General features: G+C 35.3%; 1 protein-coding gene across 4 annotated transcripts in view; it reads left to right on the forward strand.

Annotated features, from left to right (window-relative positions):
* The first annotated feature begins 395 nt into the window (after nt 1-395).
* LOC149777432 (RILP-like protein 1) overlaps nt 396-25810 on the forward strand; it is a 76991-nt gene continuing 51576 nt past the window's right edge. For all 4 annotated transcript variants that reach the window (XM_089942059.1, XM_089942058.1, XM_089942060.1 and 1 more), the window contains exons 1-5: nt 396-785; nt 5919-6069; nt 9063-9181; nt 11146-11364; nt 19208-19452. In XM_089942059.1, coding sequence (XP_089798185.1) covers nt 486-785; nt 5919-6069; nt 9063-9181; nt 11146-11364; nt 19208-19452 — 1034 coding nt within the window. In that variant the 5' untranslated portion in view covers nt 396-485. The remainder of the gene's footprint in view (nt 786-5918; nt 6070-9062; nt 9182-11145; nt 11365-19207; nt 19453-25810) is intronic.

Here is a 25810-nt window from a genome sequence, read left to right on the forward strand (position 1 = left end):
TATAATAAAGACCTCAGACTTGAGATTACAATCGGAATCTATACTTTTTTTCCGTATGATATATGCCAACTCAATAGAGACAATCATTGAGTGCATTCAGAACGATTTACATTTCACAAAACAATGCTGTACCGATCCAAATGAAAAAAATTGGGATTACTCTAATATTATCGACATAAGTAATAATAAGAAAGAGAATGGCTTCCAAAATGCAACTGAAGAGAAGAATGCACATTGATTTGTTAAATTATGATATTTGTATATTTGAATACAATTGTGAACATTTCCTAATTAAAATTATCATTTTTATTTATGTCGGTTAAATTTGATATCTAAGATACAAATAAAATCCATTTGATTAGTATTTATCTTTTCTCCGGTATAGGTGGGGTCAGCTGCCCTATGACTAGAGGGATGGTGATTGACAGATTCATGTATAAGGAAGAAAACGGAAGCAATCTTCTCATTTACAGTTATTGTGATCTATGGATCCATATTCTATAAGGAGAAACATGTCTGATGATATTTTAACTAATGTTTGTGTGACAGATGTGTATGATCAAGCTGCTGGAATCGGCAAAGATTTCGAAAGACTGATTGAATCTTATGGGGTTGAGTCAGTGACAGATTTGATGCCCAAAGTGATAAAGGCTTTGGAACAATTAGAAGCACTAGCAGCAAAATATGAAAAAGAAAATAGCGAAGTATCGGACCTGAAATTCACAATTGAAAAGTTAGAGGCAGAAAAGGCTGAAAAGGCTCAAGAACGAGCTAGATTTGAAGAGGTAACATCCAACTTTTTTTTTTTTTAATTACAGAATCCTCTCACGTCAAGAAATAATGCATAAATAAACTCGACATTATTTCCTGACACCATTAAAATTTGTAATTAAAGAGTTGTGAAATTGTCTTTGAATGTAACATTCAAGCATGTCAAATGCCCTAGCTTGATAGAAAGCTAAGTATAATATTTGTTATAGCATACACGCACACACACACACACACACACACACACACACACACACACACACACACACACACCACTGTGTCGGCCTATTCTGCACGTCATGTAATTCTGCACAATGATATGTCATTTATATAAACATTAGCTCACGTGTTGATTTTGGTAGACAATCTAATTTATATAAAGAAAGAATGATCATCCTCTAATTAAGGTGAGTGATATTCATAAAGTGTACACAAAGATCCAAATTTCTATTCTAAATGTATATAAAAATGTGATTTATACATGTCAACATGAAGACCCTAGAAAATGGAGTCTATTCTATGAAAATAAAAATGTTCTTCCTTTAAAAGTTCTGAACTTGGACATTTACCCCCTTTTTTTCTATGGCACAGTTGATCTCAGAAAATGAGATAAATTCCAGAAAACTAGAAGGGGTCTTGCATGCTGAAAGAACATAATCCTTATTTGAAATGTATTTCTAACACTGTTCATTAAGGATTCAAAATTATTATTTCAACATGTATTAGTATTGCATATATTATTTTGGCCATGGTCAACATATATGCAGATTGGTAACCTTTTGGAAGTTGATTTAGTATTTTGCTTAACTTGCTTCCAGAAATCACTTTCATCTTGTTGTTTATGTGTTTTAATTGTTTCTTCAAAACTGAGTTTGGCACATTTGGTCCACATCAAGATTTGCCATTATCATACCACATAAGGTGTGTACTTCATGTATGGTGCAGTTCCTTGATAGTCATTCCAGCCAGGCTTAACATGGTGATTAGGTTTGGATTTTTTTACCATAGTTGGACAAAGTTGTTACTGTATCTTTGTAAAACGTATCATACACATTGGATTCCTACAGATATGATCATTACAGACAGCAGCACATTAAGGGATCTCTGTTTTGTGTAACAAAAATGCAGTGTTTGAGTATAATTAAGTTTTTTATTGGCTGTGATTTCTGATCAGATGATATTGCATTTTGAATTCAAGAGGTCATGTGTGCATGAATGGAGACTGGCAAGTAGGTCAGCATTGATAGTCATTAGCGATGGTCAGACTCTTCTAGGGTATGAATTAGGTCAAAGAAAAATGTATGTGTGGTTCTGGTTACCTGACCACCCAGATTTTCCCTTCTTGACCCGACATTTTTGTTTGTAAATTATTGTTTGAAAATTTGAAAAAATTAGTAGAAAAATATTTCAGGAGAAAATATTTTTAACTGATCAAAGTTATATTTTGGATGAGAATGAAGCTTATTTCCTTTCATTTAAAATCTCTGCAGATATATAAAATAATTTAAAACGTTTGGGCCAACATACCAAACCTAATTTTTTGTTCACTGTAACCAGAACCACACATTTTTTTTATTTAGCTTAATTCTCATATCACAGTGGACCACTCCAGTGGCCTAGTGGTTAGAGCATCTGCCTCAGATGCAGGAGGTCACAGGTTTGAACCCTGGCCAAGTCACACCAAAGACTTATGAAAATGGTGCTTACGACTGCATCACTAGGCACTCAGCATTAGGAGGTTAGTGTTAGGATTGATTGGCCTGGTGTCAGGATAATGTGACTGGGTGGGACATCATGTTACATGTCTGCAGCATGATACCCCAGTGCTAGAGATCACTAGAAACTGCCACACTGCAGACATTGTAGCGATATGACTGAAAAATTGGTAAATTTGCATTAAAAATCCAAATCACACACACACACACGTCACAATTATCCAACCAATAGTCACCAAGAAAAGCAAAATTATATATATATATATATATATATATATATATATATATATATATATATATATATATATATATATATATATATATATATATATATATAAGTTTGTGACTAGATAAAAATATAAAATCCATTTTTTCAAAAACATTCAAAGAGGCAAATCTTAAAAACATAAATACAGTCAAACCCGGTTATCTCGATTACGTCGGGGGTGTAAAAAAATCGTCGACATAACCGGGTCCCGAGATATCCGGGTTCATAAAAACCGGTAATTTTAAAAATGTCCTTGAGCATTACTCCTGTCTCTTGCTGGTGTTTACTGGAATCCCCTCCCACTGCATGTTACAATAAAATAAACAAAACGCTTAATTGATAATAAAATGAAATGAACTAACCTGGTGTTGTTATCATTTATTCTTTTTTTATCATCATAAGTAATTTATTAAAGAAAAAATATATCTATGAACTCCTTATATCACATGTAGCGTATGCATCCATTACTGTAGTGTGCATCACTTATGTCAGATAACACACGACGCATTTTTATAATTGATGTGAATATTGAAAAACAGATCATGTTTGGTTGTACTCAGACGTTTGAATATGTTATCAGATTGAAAAATGGATCAAAGAAAATCACAAACGAGAGAGTGAGAGAGAAACATCCACCGATTGCTTTCAGGCACCCGCCATTCACGCATAACGCGGTGTTAGGTGCAAAATAACCAAGATTGTATTATATCCAGGTTAATATATGACAGTATCTCGCAGATAAAGATCAATAAATGTTTTTGAAAATACATGTACATGTACATGTACATTGACTGTGAGTGCAAATGACACTCCTTTCGCTAGCATGGGTTACAAAGAGTATTTATTAAAGCAAGTTAATGTTGAGTAGACTACTTACCCCGCAGGCATCAATGCCAGCAACAGGCTGAGAAATTTGCAAAAGACTTGGGACACGAAACATGGAAAGCATCACATGGCTGGTTAGATCGTTTCAAACAGCGCAATAATATATGTTTTAAAACCATGTGTGGAGAGAGTGCATCTGTTTCAGATGTGGCTGTTAAGGAATGGCATAAAAAAGTTTTGCCAAAAATCTTAGACAAGTTCAAGCCATGCGATATATACAATGCTGATGAAACGGGGCTATTTTGGCAATGTCTGCCTAACAAGACGATGGATTTCAAAGGAAACAAATGCCATGGAGGAAAAAAATCCAAAGAGAGAGTAACTTTGCTTTTGGCCGGAAATATGGATGGAAGTGACAAGATCAAGCCATTAATAATAGGAAAATCAGAAAATCCAAGATGCTTCAAAAACCTGAATATGTCTTCTCTCCCCGTTGACTATAAAAGCCAGTCAAATAGCTGGATGACAGGTGATATCTTTACCAGCTGGTTACGCAAGTTAGATCGCCACTTACAGTTTGAAAAACGAAAGATCGCATTGATAATAGACAACTGCCGTGCTCACCCACGTGTAGAAGGGTTACAAGCAATCACAGTGTATTTTCTTCCTCCCAATGCTACCAGTAAGCTTCAGCCACTCGACCAAGGAATAATTCAGGCTTTTAAAATCCATTATCGGAAAGCTTTAGTTTGTAATTATTTGCTTGCAGTTGAGGAAAAGCGATCCTATAAACCAACTCTGCTAGACGCCATCATGTATGCCCGTGCAGCTTGGAACAGTGTATCGCCGAAAACCATTCAAAACTGCTGGTTCCATTGTATTTTTCCGGAAATTTCTGATGAAGAATTTCACCAGCAGTGTTTAATTGCACAAGAAATTAAAGAGCCTCAATCAGAAATAGGTCTTGAAGCGATGGCTGATGAGATTGCGGACTCCATAGGCATTGCTCGGGATGAATTTTCTAATTATGTTCACGTGGATGATGATGCCAATGCCTATGGTGACATGTGACTACTGCTGTAACGGACCAAAATTGTGCCTGAAAATCGATCGCTTTTGCTGACTATTTCTTGTACAATTTCTGTGAGATTGACGTTAAAAAGTTGCATTTCGTCGAATTAAGCGGGTCCACATGTTACTTCGGACCGAAACTTATGCCCGACATAACCGGGTTATCGACTTAACAGAGGTCGAGATAAGCGGGTAAAAAATAGCATAACAAAGAAGAATTTTTTCGGGACCGGACCAAAACGCTCGACATAAGCGGGTTGTCGAGATAACCGAGGTCGAGATAAGTGGGTTTGACTGTACAACAAAAACACACTTTTAATTTCTGTTAAGCATAAGAAGAATGGCGTTTAACATTTTAGAGTATGAAAATAAAACAAATGTTGGTATAAATGATGGTGGACATAAATTAAGGTATATACATTTCTCACAGGCAGTAGAGGCCAGCCTAGAGTTTGGCCTTGGGCTGTTGTTTTTTTTGTTGTTGTTGTCACACTAGCAAGTCATTTGGAACATTGCTTTGACATCTCCATTAGGTAGTGAAATAACTTCGAAAGTAGTTGTAGGAATGCACATCAGTTTGATGTATTGGTAACTTGCCTCAGGCAGAGCATACCACACATATTACATTAGCAAGCCTGATGATATTTCAGTTGTGATTTTTTCATTTTCCACTGCTATATTGTTCCATGTGAATTGAAGTAGTTCAGAATATAGTTGATGGTGACCAATTACATGTGAGGTTTTTTTATGGACTTGAAGGAAAAGACTGAGGATGTTCCAATTGACTGGCAAGTTTGATTGGTTTTGGGGTGACCCATTGTAACTTTGCCCTAATTGCAGGCACAGCTTGGAGGCTGTCCAGGGACATCCTTTTGTCCGAGAGCAGACTAAGGTCAACCTACATGTAAAATGTTAGGTGAAAAGCTTACAGTAGCCCTGGGCAATTTAGAGGAAGTTGAAAATAACTTTGGATGTGCTTTGTGTCATGTTTAAAACATGTTTATGAGTGTTGCAATGATATTTAAAGTTGTTTATGGAAGAATTATTGGTCAACTGTGAAATGCTTAAGGTGCCCCAGCATCAGTGCTGGAGCAAGTTTACTGCTCACCTAAAGCCATCCTTGGAACAGCCTACATTAAGCAATCCAAAACCCAAATTTATAACAAATGTATCAGTAAGTGTGAGATGGGTGCTATATATATATATATATATATATATATATATATATATATATATATATATATATAATGTGTTCTTTTTTAAAACTCCAGGAATTAGAGCAGATTGAAGCAGCTTGGAGGAGAGAGACCAAAGAGCTAGTTGCAAGTGTCACTAGATTAAAGGAAGAAAATCGAAGGTTAAAAGATTCCATCAAAGAAGAAAAACAGGCTGTGATTAATGAGGTTATAGCAGCAAAGCAAGGTAGTCTCCAAACCTAACCATCTTGCATCATTACTATTATTGTTACCTCGTTAGTATTCAGACTATAATACAGTGTATTTTTTTATTTATTCTTTCATTATACTGTTAAACTTTTCACAACAACTAGTCCTTCAGCACCCTGGCTTCCACTGCAGACTGGGCAGACATTTTCATTCCATTAAAGATTTTCAAATATTGATCAATCTTCTGTACTGATTAACCTGGAGGGAAGACCAACACTTTTGATCCCAACAGTGTTCAGTAAACTGAAGTCCTGCATAATGCTGGAGGACTCTAATTGAAGTCCTGCATAATGCTGGAGGACTCTACTTGACAAGATTGACAGACCTCTGTAGTGATTATGATGCTCATCTAGCACTTAATGGTTTTCCCCAAGATTACATTTCTGGAAATGGTTGGAGTTTTACACAATAGTAGGGCTGGTTATGATTTCACCTTGCTGCTTTAAATAGAAATACTAAACCTTGGATATGATTGGAGGGTGTCTTTTAGATGTGCATGATAATAGTAGTTTGAATTGGACCCCTTGGGTTACACCCAGGGAACATAGACTCTGACTCCTTAAAGATTCTTGAGATCCACATGCCATAACTTGATGTACACTTTTTGTATGCGAAAAAGGCTAATTCAGATATGCAAGTGACATTTGCCCCATGGTATATTCTTACTTTGAAACTTTTCTCCATTGTTATAACATAAAAGTCCCCATTGTTACAATGTAGAAATCCCCATTGTTATAACATAGCAGTCCCCATCGTTATAACATAAAAGTCCCCATTGTTACAATGTAGAAATCCCCATTGTTATAACATAGCAGTCCCCATTCTTACAACATAGAAACCTGTCGAGATCAGCATAGTATTACTATAGCTTGGAGAGAAAATTGATGGATGTAAAAGACATTGGCCCCAGGAATCATCCCAGATCTGTAGGGACTTAATCCAGGGTTGGAACCAGGAAACCGGTACATTTCTTACCCTTTAGAAGTATTAGACACTTACTGAATATGAAAATATAATTGCATACAAGCAGATGACACTGGCCCATGGAACTTACCTGCTGGGTCATAACTTGCAAATTACTGAGATCCCAAACCTGTAACTGCATATACACTCCCTGGTATGTAAATATGAATAAATGTCTGCAGCAAAAAAATGGGCATGTGTTCTTACCCCCATGTAATGAAATTCTGTTGGTCACAGATTTTGGGGACTGAGAAGCACAAAGCTTGTGAGCACAAGGGGGACATATGTGTTAGAAACACTCGAAGTATGGCATCAATACTTGACACAAGATTTTCATTGAAAGTGGGTTTTCAGCAAAAGATTTATTATATTTGGTTGGTCCTAACTGAAAATTTAATAGGGCATGATTGTGGTCATCATGACAGTGTTATTATGGCTGTTATCAGTATAACATCACTTGTTACCTGTTCATTACATGACAATGTTTTCAGTATGATGTCACTTGTTAACTGCATATTACATGACAGAGTCATCTATATGATATTACTTGCTTCATGTTCATTACATGGCAATGTCATCAGTATGATGGCATCTGTTACCTACTCATTACATGGCAATGTCATCAATATGATGGCATTTGTTACCTACTCATTACATCACTTGCTTCCTGCTCATTACATGGCAATGTTATCAGTATGATGGCATCTGTTACCTACTCATTACATGGCAATGTCATCAATATAATGGCATTTGTTACCTACTTATTATATGACAGAGTAATCACTATGACTGTATTTGTTATCTACTCATTACATCACTTGCTTCCTGCCCATTACGTGGCAATGTCATCAATATGATGGCATCTGTTACCTACTCATTACATGGCAATGTTATCAATATGATGGCATCTGTTACCTACTCATTATGTGGCAATGTCATCAATATGATGGCATCTGTTACCTACTTATTACATGGCAATGTCATCAATATGATGGCATCTGTTACCTACTCATTACATGGCAATGTCATCAATATGATGGCATCTGTTACCTACTCATTACATGGCAATGTCATTAATATGATGGCATCTGTTACCTACTCATTACATGACAATGTCATCAATATGATGGCATTTGTTACCTACTCATTACATGGCAGTGTCATCAATATGATGGCATTTGTTACCGGTACATTTCATGACAACAGCATCAATATGATGTCTCTTTTTACTTGCTCATTACCTGACAGTGTCAGCATTATGATTTCACTTGTTACCTGCTCATTAGTTGACAATTGCTTGTTACCTGCTCTTTACATGACAGTGTCAGCAATATGATTCCACTTGTTACCTGCTCTTTATATGACAGTGTCATCAGTATGATGTCAGTTGTTACCTGCTCATAACAAAAAATGCATATACCATTTAAAAATGATAATTGCAGTCCTAAGAACGTTTTTAATAAAATGAATGAAAACATTGGTGATTTATGACCTGCCATAAATTAGCTGCACAGACTTTATGCTGTGGAACTGTGTTGTGATGTCAGTAATTGTGTCATACTGTAAAAGTTAACTCGTCTACATACCCTTTTCTAGGGGAGTCTGTAGTTTTCAGGCAAATTTGAAAAAAAATTCAATGCTCCATGAGCTCTTTTCTTACAGAATTTAGTGACAGGATACTGTTGTGCCATATTTGTATATGTAATAGCCCATACTTGTATATGTAATAGCCCATACTTGGGGATAGTTATTCATCGAGGAGTAACTTAAGAAAATGAAAACCCAACCTGTACATTTCCAAGTGATTTTAGGATGCTCAGATTTGTAACTATGTAAGCGTACAAATTTTTACAAAAAGTTAAATATATACTAGAACGTTTTACAAGCATACATCATCAATGTTTTGTATTAAAGTTTTAGCAAGTCAGATTCATCAAAGTTGCACCATAGAATGGAAGACAGGTGATACACCCCATTGCCAACATATTTTATCCTATCTTCTTGTAGAGACAGAAGAGCGAGAAATTGAGGTATTAAATAAATTGAAGGAGACAGTTGATAGACAGAGAGAAGAACTGCGGCAGTTAAGGAGGGAAGTTGGACAAAAGACTGTTGACACTGAAGCTGTAAGTGAAATTCTTTTTGTTAATATTATAATGAAATCCATAAAATGTGTGTCAGTAGAGTCAAACATGTCACTTCCATTGTAAATTTTCCAACTTAATGAACATCACTTTGGAATAACAAAAAAAGACAAGATGTTAGAAAGAGCTCTGTGTGATACCATGCCCAACATATATTTGTCATAGCTAAAGACCTGTATATTGTGAAATTTATTTAACAAAATTTGGTATGGACTAAGTTGAAAACCAGCAAGATAACATTGCAAGTTATTTGTTCAAGTCACTTTCTACTGTAGATTAATTTGGTTGCTTTTGCTCTACGTCACCTTGATATGTGCCTCACCTACATGTTTTCATTGAAACTCTTCTCATTCTTTGACTTTAGAGGTTTGTCAAGGTTTTGTGTTACATTGACTGTGAAATGCATTGACATTTACTTTTATTGAAACTCTTCTCATTCCTTGATTTTAGAGGGTTGTCAAGATTTTGTATTACATTGACTGTGCAATGCATTGACATTTACTTTCATTGAAACTCTTCTCATTCCTTGATTTTAGAGGGTTGTCAAGATTTTGTATTACATTGACTGTGCAATGCATTGACATTTACTTTCATTGAAACTCTTCTCATTCCTTGATTTTAGAGGGTTGTCAAGATTTTGTATTACATTGATTGTGCAATGCATTGACATTTACTTTCATTGAAACTTTTCTCATTCCTTAATTTTAGAGGGTTGTCAAGGTTTTGTGTTACATTGACTGTGAAATGCAATGACATTTACTTTCATTGAAACTCTTCTCATTCCTTGATTTTAGAGGGTTGTCAAGATTTTGTATTACATTGACTGTGCAATGCATTGACATTTACTTTCATTGAAACTCTTCTCATTCCTTGATTTTAGAGGGTTGTCAAGATTTTGTATTACATTGACTGTGCAATGCATTGACATTTACTTTCATTGAAACTCTTCTCATTCATTGATTTTAGAGGGTTGTCAAGATTTTGTATTACATTGACTGTGCAACGCATTGACATTTACTTTCATTGAAACTCTTCTCATTCCTTGATTTTAGAGGGTTGTCAAGATTTTGTATTACATTGACTGTGAAATGCATTGACATTTACTTTCATTGAAACTCTTCTCATTCATTGATTTTAGAGGGTTGTCAAGATTTTGTATTACATTGACTGTGCAACGCATTGACATTTACTTTCATTGAAACTCTTCTCATTCCTTGATTTTAGAGGGTTGTCAAGATTTTGTATTACATTGACTGTGCAACGCATTGACATTTACTTTCATTGAAACTCTTCTCATTCCTTGATTTTAGAGGGTTGTCAAGATTTTGTATTACATTGACTGTGAAATGCATTGACATTTACTTTCATTGAAACTCTTCTCATTCATTGATTTTAGAGGGTTGTCAAGATTTTGTATTACATTGACTGTGAAATGCATTGACATTTACTTTCATTGAAACTCTTCTCATTCCTTGATTTTAGAGGGTTGTCAAGATTTTGTATTACATTGACTGTGAAATGCATTGACATTTACTTTCATTGAAACTCTTCTCATTCCTTGATTTTAGAGGGTTGTCAAGATTTTTTATTACATTGACTGTGAAATGCATTGACATTTACTTTCATTGAAACTTTTCTTATTCCTTAATTTTAGAGGGTTGTCAAGATTTTGTATTACATTGACTGTGCAATGCATTGACATTTACTTTCATTGAAACTCTTCTCATTCATTGATTTTAGAGGGTTGTCAAGATTTTGTATTACATTGAATGTGAAATGCATTGATATTTACTTTGCATTCAGCTGATTCTCTTTGCTTTATTGTGGAGCCATATGTAAATGAAAAGTTTACGCATGAAGGACTTTATTTGGATGAAATGCAATTCATAGATTTTCTGCATGCCATTTTTAAAGAAACTATAATTTTTAGATCATTACATTTTTAGTTGCAAAACCAGTTGGAGAGAATGGTAAAGATTAATGCAGAATTAAGACGGAAAAACAACACTCAGCGTAAACATGCACGCACACTAATGGAAGAAAAATGTGACCTTGAAGTGGCACTTGCACAAAAGGATAAACAAGTAATCCAGGTGCAAGAGTTACTACGACATCAGGACAGCATAGATGGCAGTCATCAGAAAGATAAAAGATCATCCTCTACAGTGAGTATCAATTACAGATTTAGTTCCATTAATCTCACCTCTATTTGATTGACAATATTGAGAACAAATTTTCTTTTGTATGTTATGAGTCTATGCTCTTAAAATAAGTAACGGAAAAGAGTGAAGACAAGAAGCTTTGTTGATGTTGTTGTAACAGGGTTTAACACCATTTTTCAGCACAAGATAGGCTATACATGGCGGCCAGTATAACTGGTGGAGGAAGAACCCTGGAAAACCCCGGGAAGAACCACCGACCCACGAGAAGCTACTGGCAAGCTTTCTCATGTATACCAACATGAGCCGAACCTGAGACTTGAACCCACAAGAAGCTTTGTAAAATTTAACAAATAATTTTTATTTTCCTGGAATAAAAAGTAAAAAAATAATCCAAGAATTAAAGATACAAGTCCTAGTAATAAAAAGTCCTGAATGAAACAGTTCAAGTCCCGAAGATATCCGGAATTGAAGGCGATGATGTGTATGTTATAGCCTATGAAGTACTGATGTGTCAACAGTCTCTTGTTAAATCACAGAAATATTATACCAGGTTTGAATTCAGTATAAATTCAAATGAATTTCTTTATCCAAGAATTTGTCAGAGCACTTGTATTTCCAGAGAAAATAATCCCTTGAATTCAATAATTTGAAGAAAATAAAATTCAGCCCAAACTGGTCACAACATAATACAGCTTAAAGTGCTAGATGTTAAAGAACGACTGCTAAAATCCTCACATTCACAAGATAATATAGTTCTCTGCTTGACCCCAGGTCACAATTAGCATTTTCTAAAAACAGCTATTACCTAATGGAAAATAACCTTCTAGAATGATCTAATGAGCCTTGTTTACTTACAACACAATAGCCTATAAAATTCACTTTGGAATCTGCAAAACCCTGACCCAAATCAACGTGTTTATCTGAATAATAATTCAGTTAATAAACTCATACACATAGAGAATAATGAAGCTATTTTTTTTTTTACATAAATGAAACTGTTAAAAAAAAAGTCAGTCAGTTCAAGCAGAAATGAACAAAATTTTGGACAAGGTCAAGTCCAGCAAACAATGTTACATTACAATGACATGTAATGAAATAAAAAAAATTAAAACTAACAAACAAACAATTAAATTAAATATACATGTATTTTATTCAAATGTCAAATTAATCTTTCTTGAGAGAGAGAGAGAGAGAGAGAGAGTTACTTAGTTAACCATATTTTGTCCCTGGCTAGTAGATCTGTTTGACACAGGTGGTATATAGGTTCATTTGATACACATAAGATGTTAGTCAGTTGATTTAATTGATGCAGGTACTGTAACACATACATTGTACACATACATTTCATTTCCTGAAAATTTATTTGTGGACAAATTGGGGGTGAGAAAAAAGAAATTCTGCAGGAATGACTAGCCTGTCATAAAACATTACTCAGCTCCAACTATTACTTTGGTTTCCCTACACATGTTCCTCAGTTTAAGTCTTCCTGGAACAAAACTTACTTTGGTTTTCTCACATAGGTTCATCAGTTTAAAGCTTTACTGAGCAAATCTTAACTCTGGTTTCCCTACACAAGTTCCTCGATTTAAGAATTTATGGAACAGATCTTACTTTGATTTCCATACACAGGTTCCTCATTGTAAGGCTTTGTAGAACAAATCTTACTTTGGTTTCCACACACAAGTTCCTCGTCGTAAGGCTTTATGGAACAAATCTTAATCTGGTTTCCACACACAAGTTCCTCATCATAAGGCTTTATAGAACAAATCTTTGGTTTCCCCCACACAAAGTCCTCATTTTATCAAGCAAATAGTTGCAGGGCCTTTTGCAATGCACCCATCTCTGATAGTTCTATTTGTAGTAGTTATTTCTTTTACAATCTGCTGTTGAAATGGTACAGTCTTAAATTAACAATCAAAACTAATGTACTTGTAGTTTACAATAAAGACAGTTCCTTATCTTTATTTGCTATTTCAGAAACAGTTCCTGATAGAATGTATTGGTTAAGTTTTCTTCAGCATGATAACAGTTGCAGGAGACAAATGTGCAATAATAAAGAAAACAAAGTCGTGTCTGTACATCGAGGGACACATTATCCAAGAAGGCCCACAATTAACATCCTCTTTCAGTAGGACATGGATCATTTAGAGTACAAATGCATTACCATTAGTGTACTGTTCATTTAAATGCATCAGTTGAAGTTGTCTGAATCCTATAATATTCATTTCCATCCATTTTGCTGTCTGTCCATCCACCTGTCCATTAGGATATGTGTGTGTGTGTGTGTGTTTGTGTGTGTGTGTGTGTGTTGGATTTATAATGTAGCTTTAACAGTTTTTCAGTCAAATCCTACAATGTCTGCAATGTGGTAGTTTATAGTGATATCTAGCACTGAGGCATTGTGCCACAGACATGATGTTGTACCCAGTCATTATCCCAACACCAGGCCAACCAGACCTGACACTATTCTCTTAATGCTGAGCGCCAATCAAAGCAACTGTTAGTACCAATTTGTATACGTCTTTGGTATGACTCAGCCAGGGTTTGAACCCGCATCTGAAGCGGATGCTAAAATCCCGAGGCCACTGGAGCGCTTTCCATTAGGATGTCCATGTGGCTGTCAACAATTTGTTTTTTTGCAGGATATCTTTACTTGGAATGGTCAGATTTAGCCAAATTTGCTATGTAGCTTTATACTAACAAGGCCTCAGAATATTCTGTTTATTATCCTTTGGTAAAATTAGTTCAAGGAGTTATGGCCCCAAATTGCTGGTCCTTTTGAATTTCATTTGAGCCGATTAATTTTATAAAGGATTGTTGGATGTCAACAAAAGTTGAATTGGAATGCAGCTCTGTGTTGATGGAAGCTTGAATGAGTTGTTTCCAGTTGTTTATATCATTTACAGGAGTTATGCCCCTGATTGGTCACAGACAACTACCGTATTTTCGCATATATAAGATGCGTCTTATATAAAATTTTACTTACCCCGCACCCTAAGTGCGTCTTATATTCGTGGGCGTCTTATCTAATTATTTTTTTACACAAACGAAAACTCAGTCAACAAGTTTTGTAATAAACATTTACTAAAAATACTGTTTGTCTTGATTTAATATCAATCTATTCATCTTCATTGTCATCAGTTTCTGCTTCAAATCCATAGAAATTTTCATCGAATTCACTCTTGTCGCCGAATACCTCCATAGCCGCTGATAATCGATCCTCATTGGAGTCAGTGGTATCGGATGTCCGAAGAACTGATATCGGCGGCCGGTTCTGGAATTATCCCACACTTTCTGAAGCCATTGATGATTGTTGTTGTTTTCACTTTCTCCCATGCCCGGAGAACCCAATTACATGCCTCTACGTACGTTGCACGACGTTGTCGAACAGCTGGCATGAAGGTGTGCTTACCGCTAGTCATCCAACGATCCCATTCCTCACGAACAAAAGTCCTAAATGGCTGATTGACGGCAACATCCAAGGGCTGGAGCTTACAAGTCAGACCACCTGGTATAATGACTATGTGGGCTCCAGCATTGTGGATGTGTTTCTGCACAGTTGTCTCCTTATGGGCAGCCATCGCATCGAAAATTAGAAGATATCGCTTCTTGAAAAAATTCGCCTCTTCTTGTTCTGAAGCACTTATCCGTCCAGGTCTGCATCACCTCAGCATTCATCCAACCTTTTTATTGCAGACAACAACAACTCCAGCTGGCAAAGTTTCTCTGGGCATGGTTATCCTTTTAAAGATAACAATGGGTTTCAGTTTTCCTCCTGCAGCTGTGCAGGCCAACACAACAGTTAAGTTCGTTCGTTCGTGTCCCGTGGTATCAACTGCTACTGTCTTTACTCCTTTCTCTGCCACTGATCTGCTAGCTGGAATATCGAATGACATTGGAACCTCATCCATGTTGATGATGTCATCATTTGCCAACTTCAGTTCAGTTATTTCCTTCTGAACAAAGGTGTTGAAAACATCCAATTTATTCTCCCAAACATCTGAAAGCTTCTGTCCAACAGTTGTACGTGCCCGGACTGCAAGGTTGTTCCGTTTCATGAACTTGTACACCCAGTTCCCACTGCCACGAAAGTGCACGATCTTCATTTCTGTAGCAATAATTCGAGCCTTGAGTTTGATCGATATCGTTGAAACCGCATGGTTACTGTCACGTTTCGAACGTACCCAGTTGGCAAGATTTTCTTCCAAGTTCGGCCATCTTGCCTTTCTACCTCTACGAGCTCGTTTCCTTGGATTCATCTTCTTAAGCTCCTCTTCCTGCAACTTCCAGTCACGTAAATTCACGTGCAACTAAAAATTAGTTCACGTGCAACTAAATTCTCTTCCAGCAGCTCTGTTGCCATGCTCCTTGGCAAACTTGATGACGTCTAATTTAAAATCGGCCATATATGATTTTCGCTTCGTTATCATGAAAATTTTATAAATGCTCAAGAGATTGATCACTCATTTATTTATAACAAGAGATTGATCCCACGTATACCCTATATACCAGTATATACTGGTGTTTACTAACCCCAGCCGCTAAAGCCTAGGCCAAGCGGCCTAGAAGAAGATAAGATCAAACGATAACCGTTGCAGCCCTGCCTCAAACAATTCTTTGAGCTTCAGCCAAAACGATGAATGGAGCCTTTTTTACATTAGGTCAGTGATTGAAACATTGAAGATATTTGCGTTTATGACAATGGAAAGTACATGTACTGGCAGCCACTTTGATGCACGCGGTTTGAAAACGGATGTTTACCGGTACATATTTGAACAAAACAACACACAGAATTATTCAAAAGATTTTATTAAACTTTATTGGAACAATAATGTAATAGTACTTAACAAAATAATATTAGATACAGATCAATACCGTAAGTAACTTATAAGTTTTTAACAAAATCAATGCTATATCATCTGCAGTCAAAATAGGGTTTGCTCAGTTTGGCAGATGGCGTGGCCGAGTGCGTCTTATATTCGTGGGCATCTTATTTAAAATATTTTTTACACAAATCGTCAAAACCCGCGTCTTATATATGGGTGCGTCTTATAATTGGGTGCGTCTAATATACGCGAAAATACGGTAATTATTATATCACATGTGGAAGAAGCCTATTTGTGGTGGTATATATAGTACCATATTTAAAAGAGTGAAGTTTACTGATTGCTGATAATTACTGGAAAAAAAACTTTTTTTCAAAAGTAACTTATGAAATGGTAAATTGTATGCAGTATTACATTAGAACCAAAACAATTTTTGTTTTATTGCTGTCATGGTACATGTGCTACTGGCTATAAATTGAAAGATCTCACCAGGTTAGATTTTTATAGTGGGCACCTATAAATGAATTCTTGTCAAAAATGAGCAGCACGATGTATTGTTGTGTTTATTCTAAAAGTTTCCTTTTAGATTGATTTTGCATGGTATTTAAACATTTTTTGCTGGTCTTACCAGGGAGGTATAGTAATTTGGTCAAACAAAAATATTATTTGCAACTGGAATTAAATTAGTTGTTTATGCTTGTTTGTCTGAGAGGATGCCAATGTTTCATATCATTATGCTTCTTTGGTTTCCACAGCATAACTTTAACAAGGTTTCATGGATCTCAGCCAGAATTGGTATATGCCTATATCTTGATGAGATTTTGTATTAGTGTTTGATATTCTGTGTTCAACAGCACTATTTGTGGGAATTATTCTTCCTGATTGTTTGCACTTCTGACTTTGGTTTCTGCAGAATGACTTTGCTAAGGGTTATTGGATTTCAGTCTGATTCAGCATGCAACTTTATAGTGATGTGATCTAGAATGAGTTAGATTCACGGTCTTTAGAGGCGTTATAACTCCAGTTCTCATTCTCCACACTTTGGTTTCTGCAGCATAAATTTTACTTTGGATTTCTTGGATTCAACGAAATTGAGCATGCACATTTATATTGGTATATTCTTGAATTAATTTGATTTTCTGTGTTTCTCAACATGATTTGCAGGAGTTATGGACCTTGCATGTCCTTCTAAATTTTGGTTTCTGCAGCTTTTCATTATCTGCTATTGTTGGATTTATGCATTTTTATATTGATAAAACTCTGAGAGGATTCCATTGCCAATGTTTCATATCATCATTTAGAAAATGCGTGGCTCCATATAGTTCATCCTCATGACTGGTTTCATCAGCATTACTTGACTGAGAAATTTTGTATTTCAACCATGTTTGATGTTCAACTTTCTATTGACAACATATTTGAAAGTGTTTCATTTCTAACATTCCATGTTATCGTTTAAAAGACTTATGATCCCAGATAGCCAGTCCTTCTGACATTGGTTTGTACAGCATAACTTTACAAAGGATTGTTGGTATTCAGCCAGATTTATACTGATGTGTCCTTGAATTATTTAGATTTTTATCATTCCATTTCATTTAGAGGAGTTGTGTACCATTAATGCTTGTTCTCCTAACCTTGGCTAGTTTTTGTCTCTTTAAAGCCATTCTGAGTAAATCGTAAAGAGTGGGACCCTTTGCTGATATCTCTGGTTAATGCAATAAATATTGTAGAGTTCAGTCTCAGTTCACTTGAAGATAAATTTGTTTACAAAATACCTAAAACTCAGCTTTGTTTCAGCACAGAATTGCCAGGCACTTCTAAACAGATTGTTTTAACCCAGATTACCTCTGACCATTGAAGCTCATCATAACACAAGCTTGATCATAATAGCACTCTATGTTTCAGTTCATGTGTGGTAAGATGAAGATAATAAGAGATCACAGAGAACATAAAACAATTCACGATTTTCATGTAGTTACCAAGAACTTCATGGGCACATTATAGCAGTAGCAATTCACCAACATAGTTAGCAAGTAATATGTTGACAGAGTCTTAAATGTGTCATAATCTGCTCTGTCTACTGTCTGGACAAACCATCTTCTCATGACTGCTGTATTTATATAAACACATTGCAAATATATCTCGGTTTAATTGTTGTATTAAAATATATCATTTGATGAATATATCAGAATTAATGCTCTAAATACATTTAATTTTGTGTATCATGTTTTCACAAAATTTACATTTTTGTAAGGACTTTAATCTGTGGACTGGGGAGAATGTTCTGATCTGTTATGTATATCTGTGTTGTGTGTTTAATCTGTGTCCATTATTATAGATTGTATGGGTAATTTCCAGTTCTTAAGTGTAGACTAAAATTTAAAGATAATATGTGTAAACATGTTTATTTGGACCTGAGTTCAGGATATGGGTTTTCCCCTTAGAAATTCCTGGTCTTCTTGATATGTGTCATGTTCTTTACTAAAATTTAAATAAAACACCTGACCTTGTTTACAACTTAGAATGTTTTGGAAATGAACTTTTGACCCTCATCCTGGGGCTGTTTTTACCTCTTATGTTTTTATATAAAGGTTGTTCAAATCAGAATTTTTCATTCCTATTTTAACATCTGTGTAGTGGAAACAGTCTTTTATTTGTGTTCAGTCATATCTTGATAGGATTTATTCATTTAAATTATTCATTGGAATTACAAAAGTGCTTATTGACTTTTGGAATAAATAATTATGTTGGGATTATTGTAAATTCTTTCAAAGACATTTTGGATAATATCGTCATGATACATCAATACTGTTGGCACATCATCTCATCCAAGGTTACTGGTACATCAGCACATTCAATACTGTAATTGGTTAGAACACTATACTTTTGGACTTGTGATAGAACTTTTAGGATCATTTGGAATTTAATTAATTATACTGCAAGTTCCTTTTAAAATTTTTGTTTTGTGTTCTAGGGTAATACAACAATAATAGTAAATTTAGAATAACTGTTACTGCTTATAGGATGAGGAAACAGAACTCCATGACATTCCAGCCCCAGGTGGACCAGGGTTCCAGGACACTGGGGAAAACATGGCCGATATAGATGAAAAGTTAAGCACAATTGGAAAATTAGTAATAGATCTCAAGGATCCAAATCGTCCCAGATTCACGCTCAGCGAACTCCGTACAGTGCTGATGGAGAGAAATGAATTAAAAGCCAAGTTGATAGAAGTGGAAGAGGAACTTAACATCTATAAACCTCCCAGGTATGATTATATAACATGTATAAACCTCCCAGGTATGATTATATAACATGTAAAAGATTATATTTCTTCAAATTTAACTGAAGAATTCTTCATCTTTCTGTGTGACTTTTTCATGTCACTTGAACAGCATATTCTTTTAAATAATACAGGAGAAATATCAGAACACTTAATTTGTGATAAGGTTTATATGTGACATGATAAATTTACCAGTCTTTTTACTTTTAATAGCTTTTAAAAAAAAGCTGTCAACTTTTCAAAATAAGTTTATTTTAAATATGATGCAGAATTCTTTCTTGGACATTTTTGTGTCCAGACTTAAAGACCACATCTCTGTGCATGTGAGAACCTGGTTTGTGCATCATGTGACTGACTCATTCAGATTTTTGTCTATTTGTTATTATAATCATGCAGGTGATTAATGCCTGTGTGTTTTTTGGGCACATACTCTACTGCAAGTCAGAACGTTTTATAAATAACCTTATTGAGTATGCTTGGGGTTCACTTTTAGCTTATAATGCACCTATTTATTTTCAGCATATGTGTGTTTTTAAGCTCTATGATCTATGACCCTGCTTCATATGATTTTGCACAAATATTGGCCTGGAAGTTACATTTATATCCTCAGTGCTTAGTCCCTTAATGCACTTAATTTTTGGAGGAGCATAGGAGAAGGGTGACTACTGGGGTGAGGTATTGAAAATAAATATCATGATAGCATTTTTACTTGTACTTCTTTCTTTGTTTTGGACCCAGCATACGTTGACTTGATTGATAATTGAAATGCTGTAATCTTTTCCTCTGCTTTTAAATTTAATGTCTCATGGCTTTAAATACTATTTCTTTTTATGCTTTAATTGAAATGTCCCATGGCTTTAAATATAATTCCTTTTTAAATTTAATGTCCCATGGCTTTAAATATATTTCCTCTTTATGCTTTCAATGAAATGTCCCATGGCTTTAAATGTAATTCCTCTTTATGCTTTCAATGAAATGTCCCATGGCTTTAAATGTAATTCCTCTTTATGCTTTCAATGAAATGTCCCATGGCTTTAAATGTAATTCCTCTTTATGCTTTCAGTGAAATGTCCCATGGCTTTAAATGTAATTCCTCTTTATGCTTTCAATGAAATGCCCCATGGCTTTAAATATAATTCCTCTTTATGCTTTCAATGAAATGTCCCATGTCTTTAAATGTTATTCCTCTTTATGCTTTCAGCATTTTCTATATACCTCCAACAGATGGTTCGTTTTTGTCTTGTAAATATATTACATTATCCACTCAAAGCTTCTTGTTTTTTTTAATTAATGAAATCCTCCTATGTATTGTTGCAACTCTGAGGTCTTAAACTAGGACAACAGAAATAAGAAAATCCAATTTTTTGGGTAAAACTTAACAAATAATTTAATTCTCCATTCTCCAAGGAAAAAAATGAAACTTTAAGAGGAATTCAAAGCATTGTAAACTAATTCCAAAATAATCCTAAAAGTTCTGTCTCAAGTCCAGAAGAAGAGAGTGTTCAGAATGAATTTGACACCCAATTTGGTCATTGTGACAGACATCCTGAGACATTCATTATTACAAATATATAGTCAAATTGATGTGTGGTGTTCACTTAAAAACTTATAATGTCTAATTTACCTTAAATGAAAATGGTACTGATCTGAAATCAGTATGACCACCATCCTGAAAATCTCTAGCACTCCTGAATAAATGGTCATATCAACATGCATTTTAACTAAAAGACTTAATATGAGGCCTGAATGAAAATGGTGCCCATTAGACATTCCCTCAGACATCCAGTGTGCTGCCATGGTAATCATCTTGAAGAATTTGTTATCACTAATGAACCTGATTGGCTCGTCATGTTGATAAGGGGATTTCGCTTCATATGCAGTCTAGTTGATCCTAACTGAAAATGGTACCAATCTGACATCCAGTATGAACATCATGGCAGCCAGCTTCAAAATCTTGCTATTATTGCATCTCCCAGATGGATAGTCTCTCATGGGTCGTGGATCTTTCTGGGTTCTCCTGGGTTCTTCCTCCACCATTTATATCTTGCATGAGTCATGGCTGATTGTGTATGGGCAGTATATGTAGTAGATTTTGCATTGATGAGATCAGTAGATCTTTGTTGGTTATGGCATAGACACAAGGAAATTGCAGTCAGTGGGTTACATTTTTGTCTTCAAGGCATTTCTGATTAGAAGACAAATATAATTGTGATGGTGGAATTTCCTCGCTTTGATGCTAACTCCTACTTTGATTATTTTTTGTTTACCCATTTGTTTTTCAAAGTGGATAGAGCAAATAATTATTCAGGTTAATTCCATCACTGTCACTAACTTGCTTTATTTAGAAGTTGTGTTTAGCGCTTTTACATCATGAAAATGCATCATGCTGTTTTATGACATAATCAAACTGTCATGTGATATGACTGGAGATAACAGGCTAAACACAACTTACAGGATATAATTAGACAAGAACAGCACTGGTTATAAATCGGTCAGGTCTCTTATTTGTCACTTGGAGTGAGGAATTGACAGTGCCCAAGTTGGCATAGGTAGGGAAGGGCTTATCACAGACTAGTTTACGTTGCCCTTTATGGCATAGGCAGTAAAGGGCATAGTACAGGCCAGTTAACAGTGCCATTATGTCATAGGTTGTGAAGGGCTTAGCACATACTAGTTAACAGGGTCCCCGAGTGGCAGAGTGTTATAAAGCGCTCACCGTTACGGATCACTCCTGTCTCACCTCTGTCAGCGTGGGTTTGAGTCTTGGGCTCAGCCAATATGGGTATGTGTGAAAGCTTGCCAGTAGCTTTTCGTGGGTCAGTGGTTCTTTCCAGTGTTTTCCTTGGTTCATCCTCCACCATTTATACTTAGCCATGTATAGCCTATCTTGTGCTGAAAAATGGCATTAAACCCAACAACAACAGACTAATTAACAGCACCCATTATGGCAGAGGATGTGAAGGGCTTAGCACAGACTTGTTAACATTGCCCTTTAGGGCATAGACAGTAAAGGTCCTAGCACAGACTAGTTAACAGTGCCCATCATGACACAGGTAATGATATACAATTAGTCACAGACTGGTTGGCATTACTCATTAAGTTGCAAGTGCAGCACAAGAATTTACTTGCACAATTTGTGTGATACTAATTACCATATTTACCATATATATTGAAACACAATAAAAGAATTAATTTTTTCCTGTCCCAGAACTAATGTGGAAACTTGTATCACCAAGGTCATGTGTCACAAAACTTAAGAAATGAAGTAAATTTCTGTTGAATTTGCACCCCCCCACACACACACATTGCCATATAAAAAAAACACTTATTTGATAACAAAATTAAAGAAATTAACCTTGTGTTATTATCATTTATTCCTTTTTTTTCACCATGAGCATTAAAGGAAAAAATATATTAACAAACTCTGTATATGTAGCATAGGCATCCGTACTGTAGCGTGTATCGCTTATGTCAGTTAAAACACAATACACTGTTCATTGACATGAACATAGATAAACAAATTTTATTTGGTTCTACTCAAAGGTTTGAATATGTTATCCGACTGAAAACTGGAACCAACGTGATCACAAACGACGGCGGGAAATACCAACTGATTGCTTGAAGGCATCTGCCATTCATGCATGAAATGGTGTTAGGTACAAATAACCAAGATTGTACTATATCCAGGTTAATGAGATGATAGTACAGTATCTTGCAAATAAAAATCGTTATTTGACACTACATTCACTGTGAGTGCAAATGACAAATAAAAATTGTTATTTGACACTACATTCACTGTGAGTGCAAATGACAATCTTTTTGATAGCATGGGTTGCAGAAAGTATTATTAAAGCAAGCTATTGCTGTGTATACTATTTACCTGCAGACATCAGTGCCGTTTTTGTATTAATTATGACTGTAGATGCCAAGAAATTAGAATTCCAGGTGATGAATAAACAAAACCGGCAGCGAGCAGTAAACTCATTGTTTGAATTTATTGACAGGATAAAAGATAACAAAGGTTATTTTATTACAAAGCATGCTGACCTTGGAAGCCGACTTTGGATCCTTTTAAGTGTGCCGACTTTTTTGTTGTTGAGTGTTTTCTTTCTTTATATACAAAGTTGGTTGACACGGAGAAGCCAGCTTTGGTTCCTTTTATTGGTATTCATGGGAATTTTGAAAAAATAAAATGAAATGGTGGAAGAATTTTTAAAGTATGCAATATAGCGCTTCTTGCACTGACATTGATGACCCAGCATCGACCAGAAGAATTGGAGAAATTAAATTCATTCGATGAATTTGTGAATGCCAGAAGAAAAGAAGATTTCACTGACAATATGATCATTAACTTGGCTGAAATTCCAGTATACTTTGATTCTCATTCCTGGATGGACTGTCAGTAAGATGGGGGTTAAAACTGAGGATTAGTGCACTGGTGCAGATTTGTTACAAAAACAAAAAAAAGATGACTTAAGTTAGTCCTTGCAGTTTCAGTTTCAGGAGGTTTGTTGCCTCCAATGATAATTTTTCATGTCATGTATACATGCACTGAAAGGATGGATCATACATGTGCAGGAGAAGGGTTAGGTTGATGAGGTGATGCTGCAGTGGACTAAAGAGTTTTAGTTGGAGTGCATTTTCTGAAATGTAATTTTTGAATGATTTAAAAGATGTTCCACAACTTATGACTAAAAAAATGATGTGTCCCAGAACATACAGTACCCAAAAAACTGCTTTTAAAATTATAGTGTTCCAACCAATACTGTGTCCTAACAAACATATACGGTAAATACAGTAAGACAGACAGTAGTGTTAAGCATACCATCTGTAACTGGGTATGGCATGATAATTTTGGCAGTTAATTGACTTGTTATAAACAGAGACTGCAATGGCATAGGTGTAGTGTTAGGTGCTAGTGCTTTATACTTCTCTCAGATTGGTCTCACTTTGCAACTTAGGTGTGGTGGATCAGAAGTATCCAAGAGGTACGTGTTATTTCATGGCAAGACTATGTATGTTCTTCTCTGTGTCAGAGTATTTTAAGAACCCACTTATTTCAGTGAATAATGAAACAGTAGTGAGGATGCCATAGATTATATTTTTTTATAGATGGGGCTTATTGTTATTATGGATTTTAATGTAAAAACATGTTTCCTTTCCTTTGGCCAATTAGCATAAAAAAGTTTGCTGCATGATTTTATCTTTGGGGCGAAAATGATAAAAATGTTTACATATAATACAATATTTTTTTCCAGTTGCATAATGAGTGGACACTGTATTGCTTTGCTTACTTCTTTTCATGCCATTATTACATACAGGGTTCCCACACTACCAAGAAATCAGGAAAAAGTCAGGAGAAATATAAAAAAATTTCCTGACCATGAAAAGTCCTGGAATTTTGCAAATATTGATGAAAGTTGGGAAAAAACATGGAATTTTTTGCCACCACTTGATGCCCGAAACAATCACGTAATTGAGTCATAAATAAACTGATCATGAGTTAAATTTATCGAGTTCTAACCAGGATATTCAGAGGGTGCAGTATGGATCATTTGGGTGCTTGCAGTAGTTATATATGCTGAGTGAATCCAAATGCTCAGTGGATTATATTCATTTAGTAGACTTTTAGTTTCAAACTCAGCTCAATATCCATATCTTTCATTATATATAAGGTATGAAAACCAGTCTAGCATCACAAGAGGCCAGCATGGTCATGGCAAAGTGTAGCTGCATACCAGATGGTCTAGCAAACTTAAACGTTGTTAGATCAAGTTATACATGCATGAAATCGATATATAAATTACTTATTTTCTTAGAAATTGTGAGTATTAAAATCGTTATGTCTTTAATCTGCTGAAACACAAGATAAAACTATGGCGTTGATGAAATGTTACCTGGTACTCACGATTTGCATTGCTAGTCACATGAATACACAAATCTAACAAACCACATTTTCAAATGTTGTAGAGAATAAAATAGAAAAATATATTAATTGAAAGTCATACACTGGTTGTAATAAAAATGCAAAAAATGAAAGAACACAAAATTCTCCATATTATTATATTCCGAGAACAACTTCTAGAGTTTTGTTGTATCATGTGACTACCACATTGACATGTGCTCTCTTTTTGATGAATCAGACTGGTCAGACTGCTTGTTTTTACAGAAAGTATCTGACTTTAATTTAATATAATTGAATTTCTGTACAACAACAACATTAAAAAGGAGTTTGTTGTTCATATCATATGACTATTGGACTTCCGATGTCAAAGTTTGAGATTTGTGAAGTCATGTGACCAGTGATGCAATTAGCTAGTTCAGGGTCAGGTTTCATCTATGC

The sequence above is a fragment of the Sinohyriopsis cumingii genome, chromosome 18 (genome assembly GCF_028554795.1).
Source record: "Sinohyriopsis cumingii isolate HCF-2022 chromosome 18, ASM2855479v2, whole genome shotgun sequence".
Taxonomy (NCBI): Eukaryota; Metazoa; Mollusca; class Bivalvia; order Unionida; family Unionidae; genus Sinohyriopsis; species Sinohyriopsis cumingii.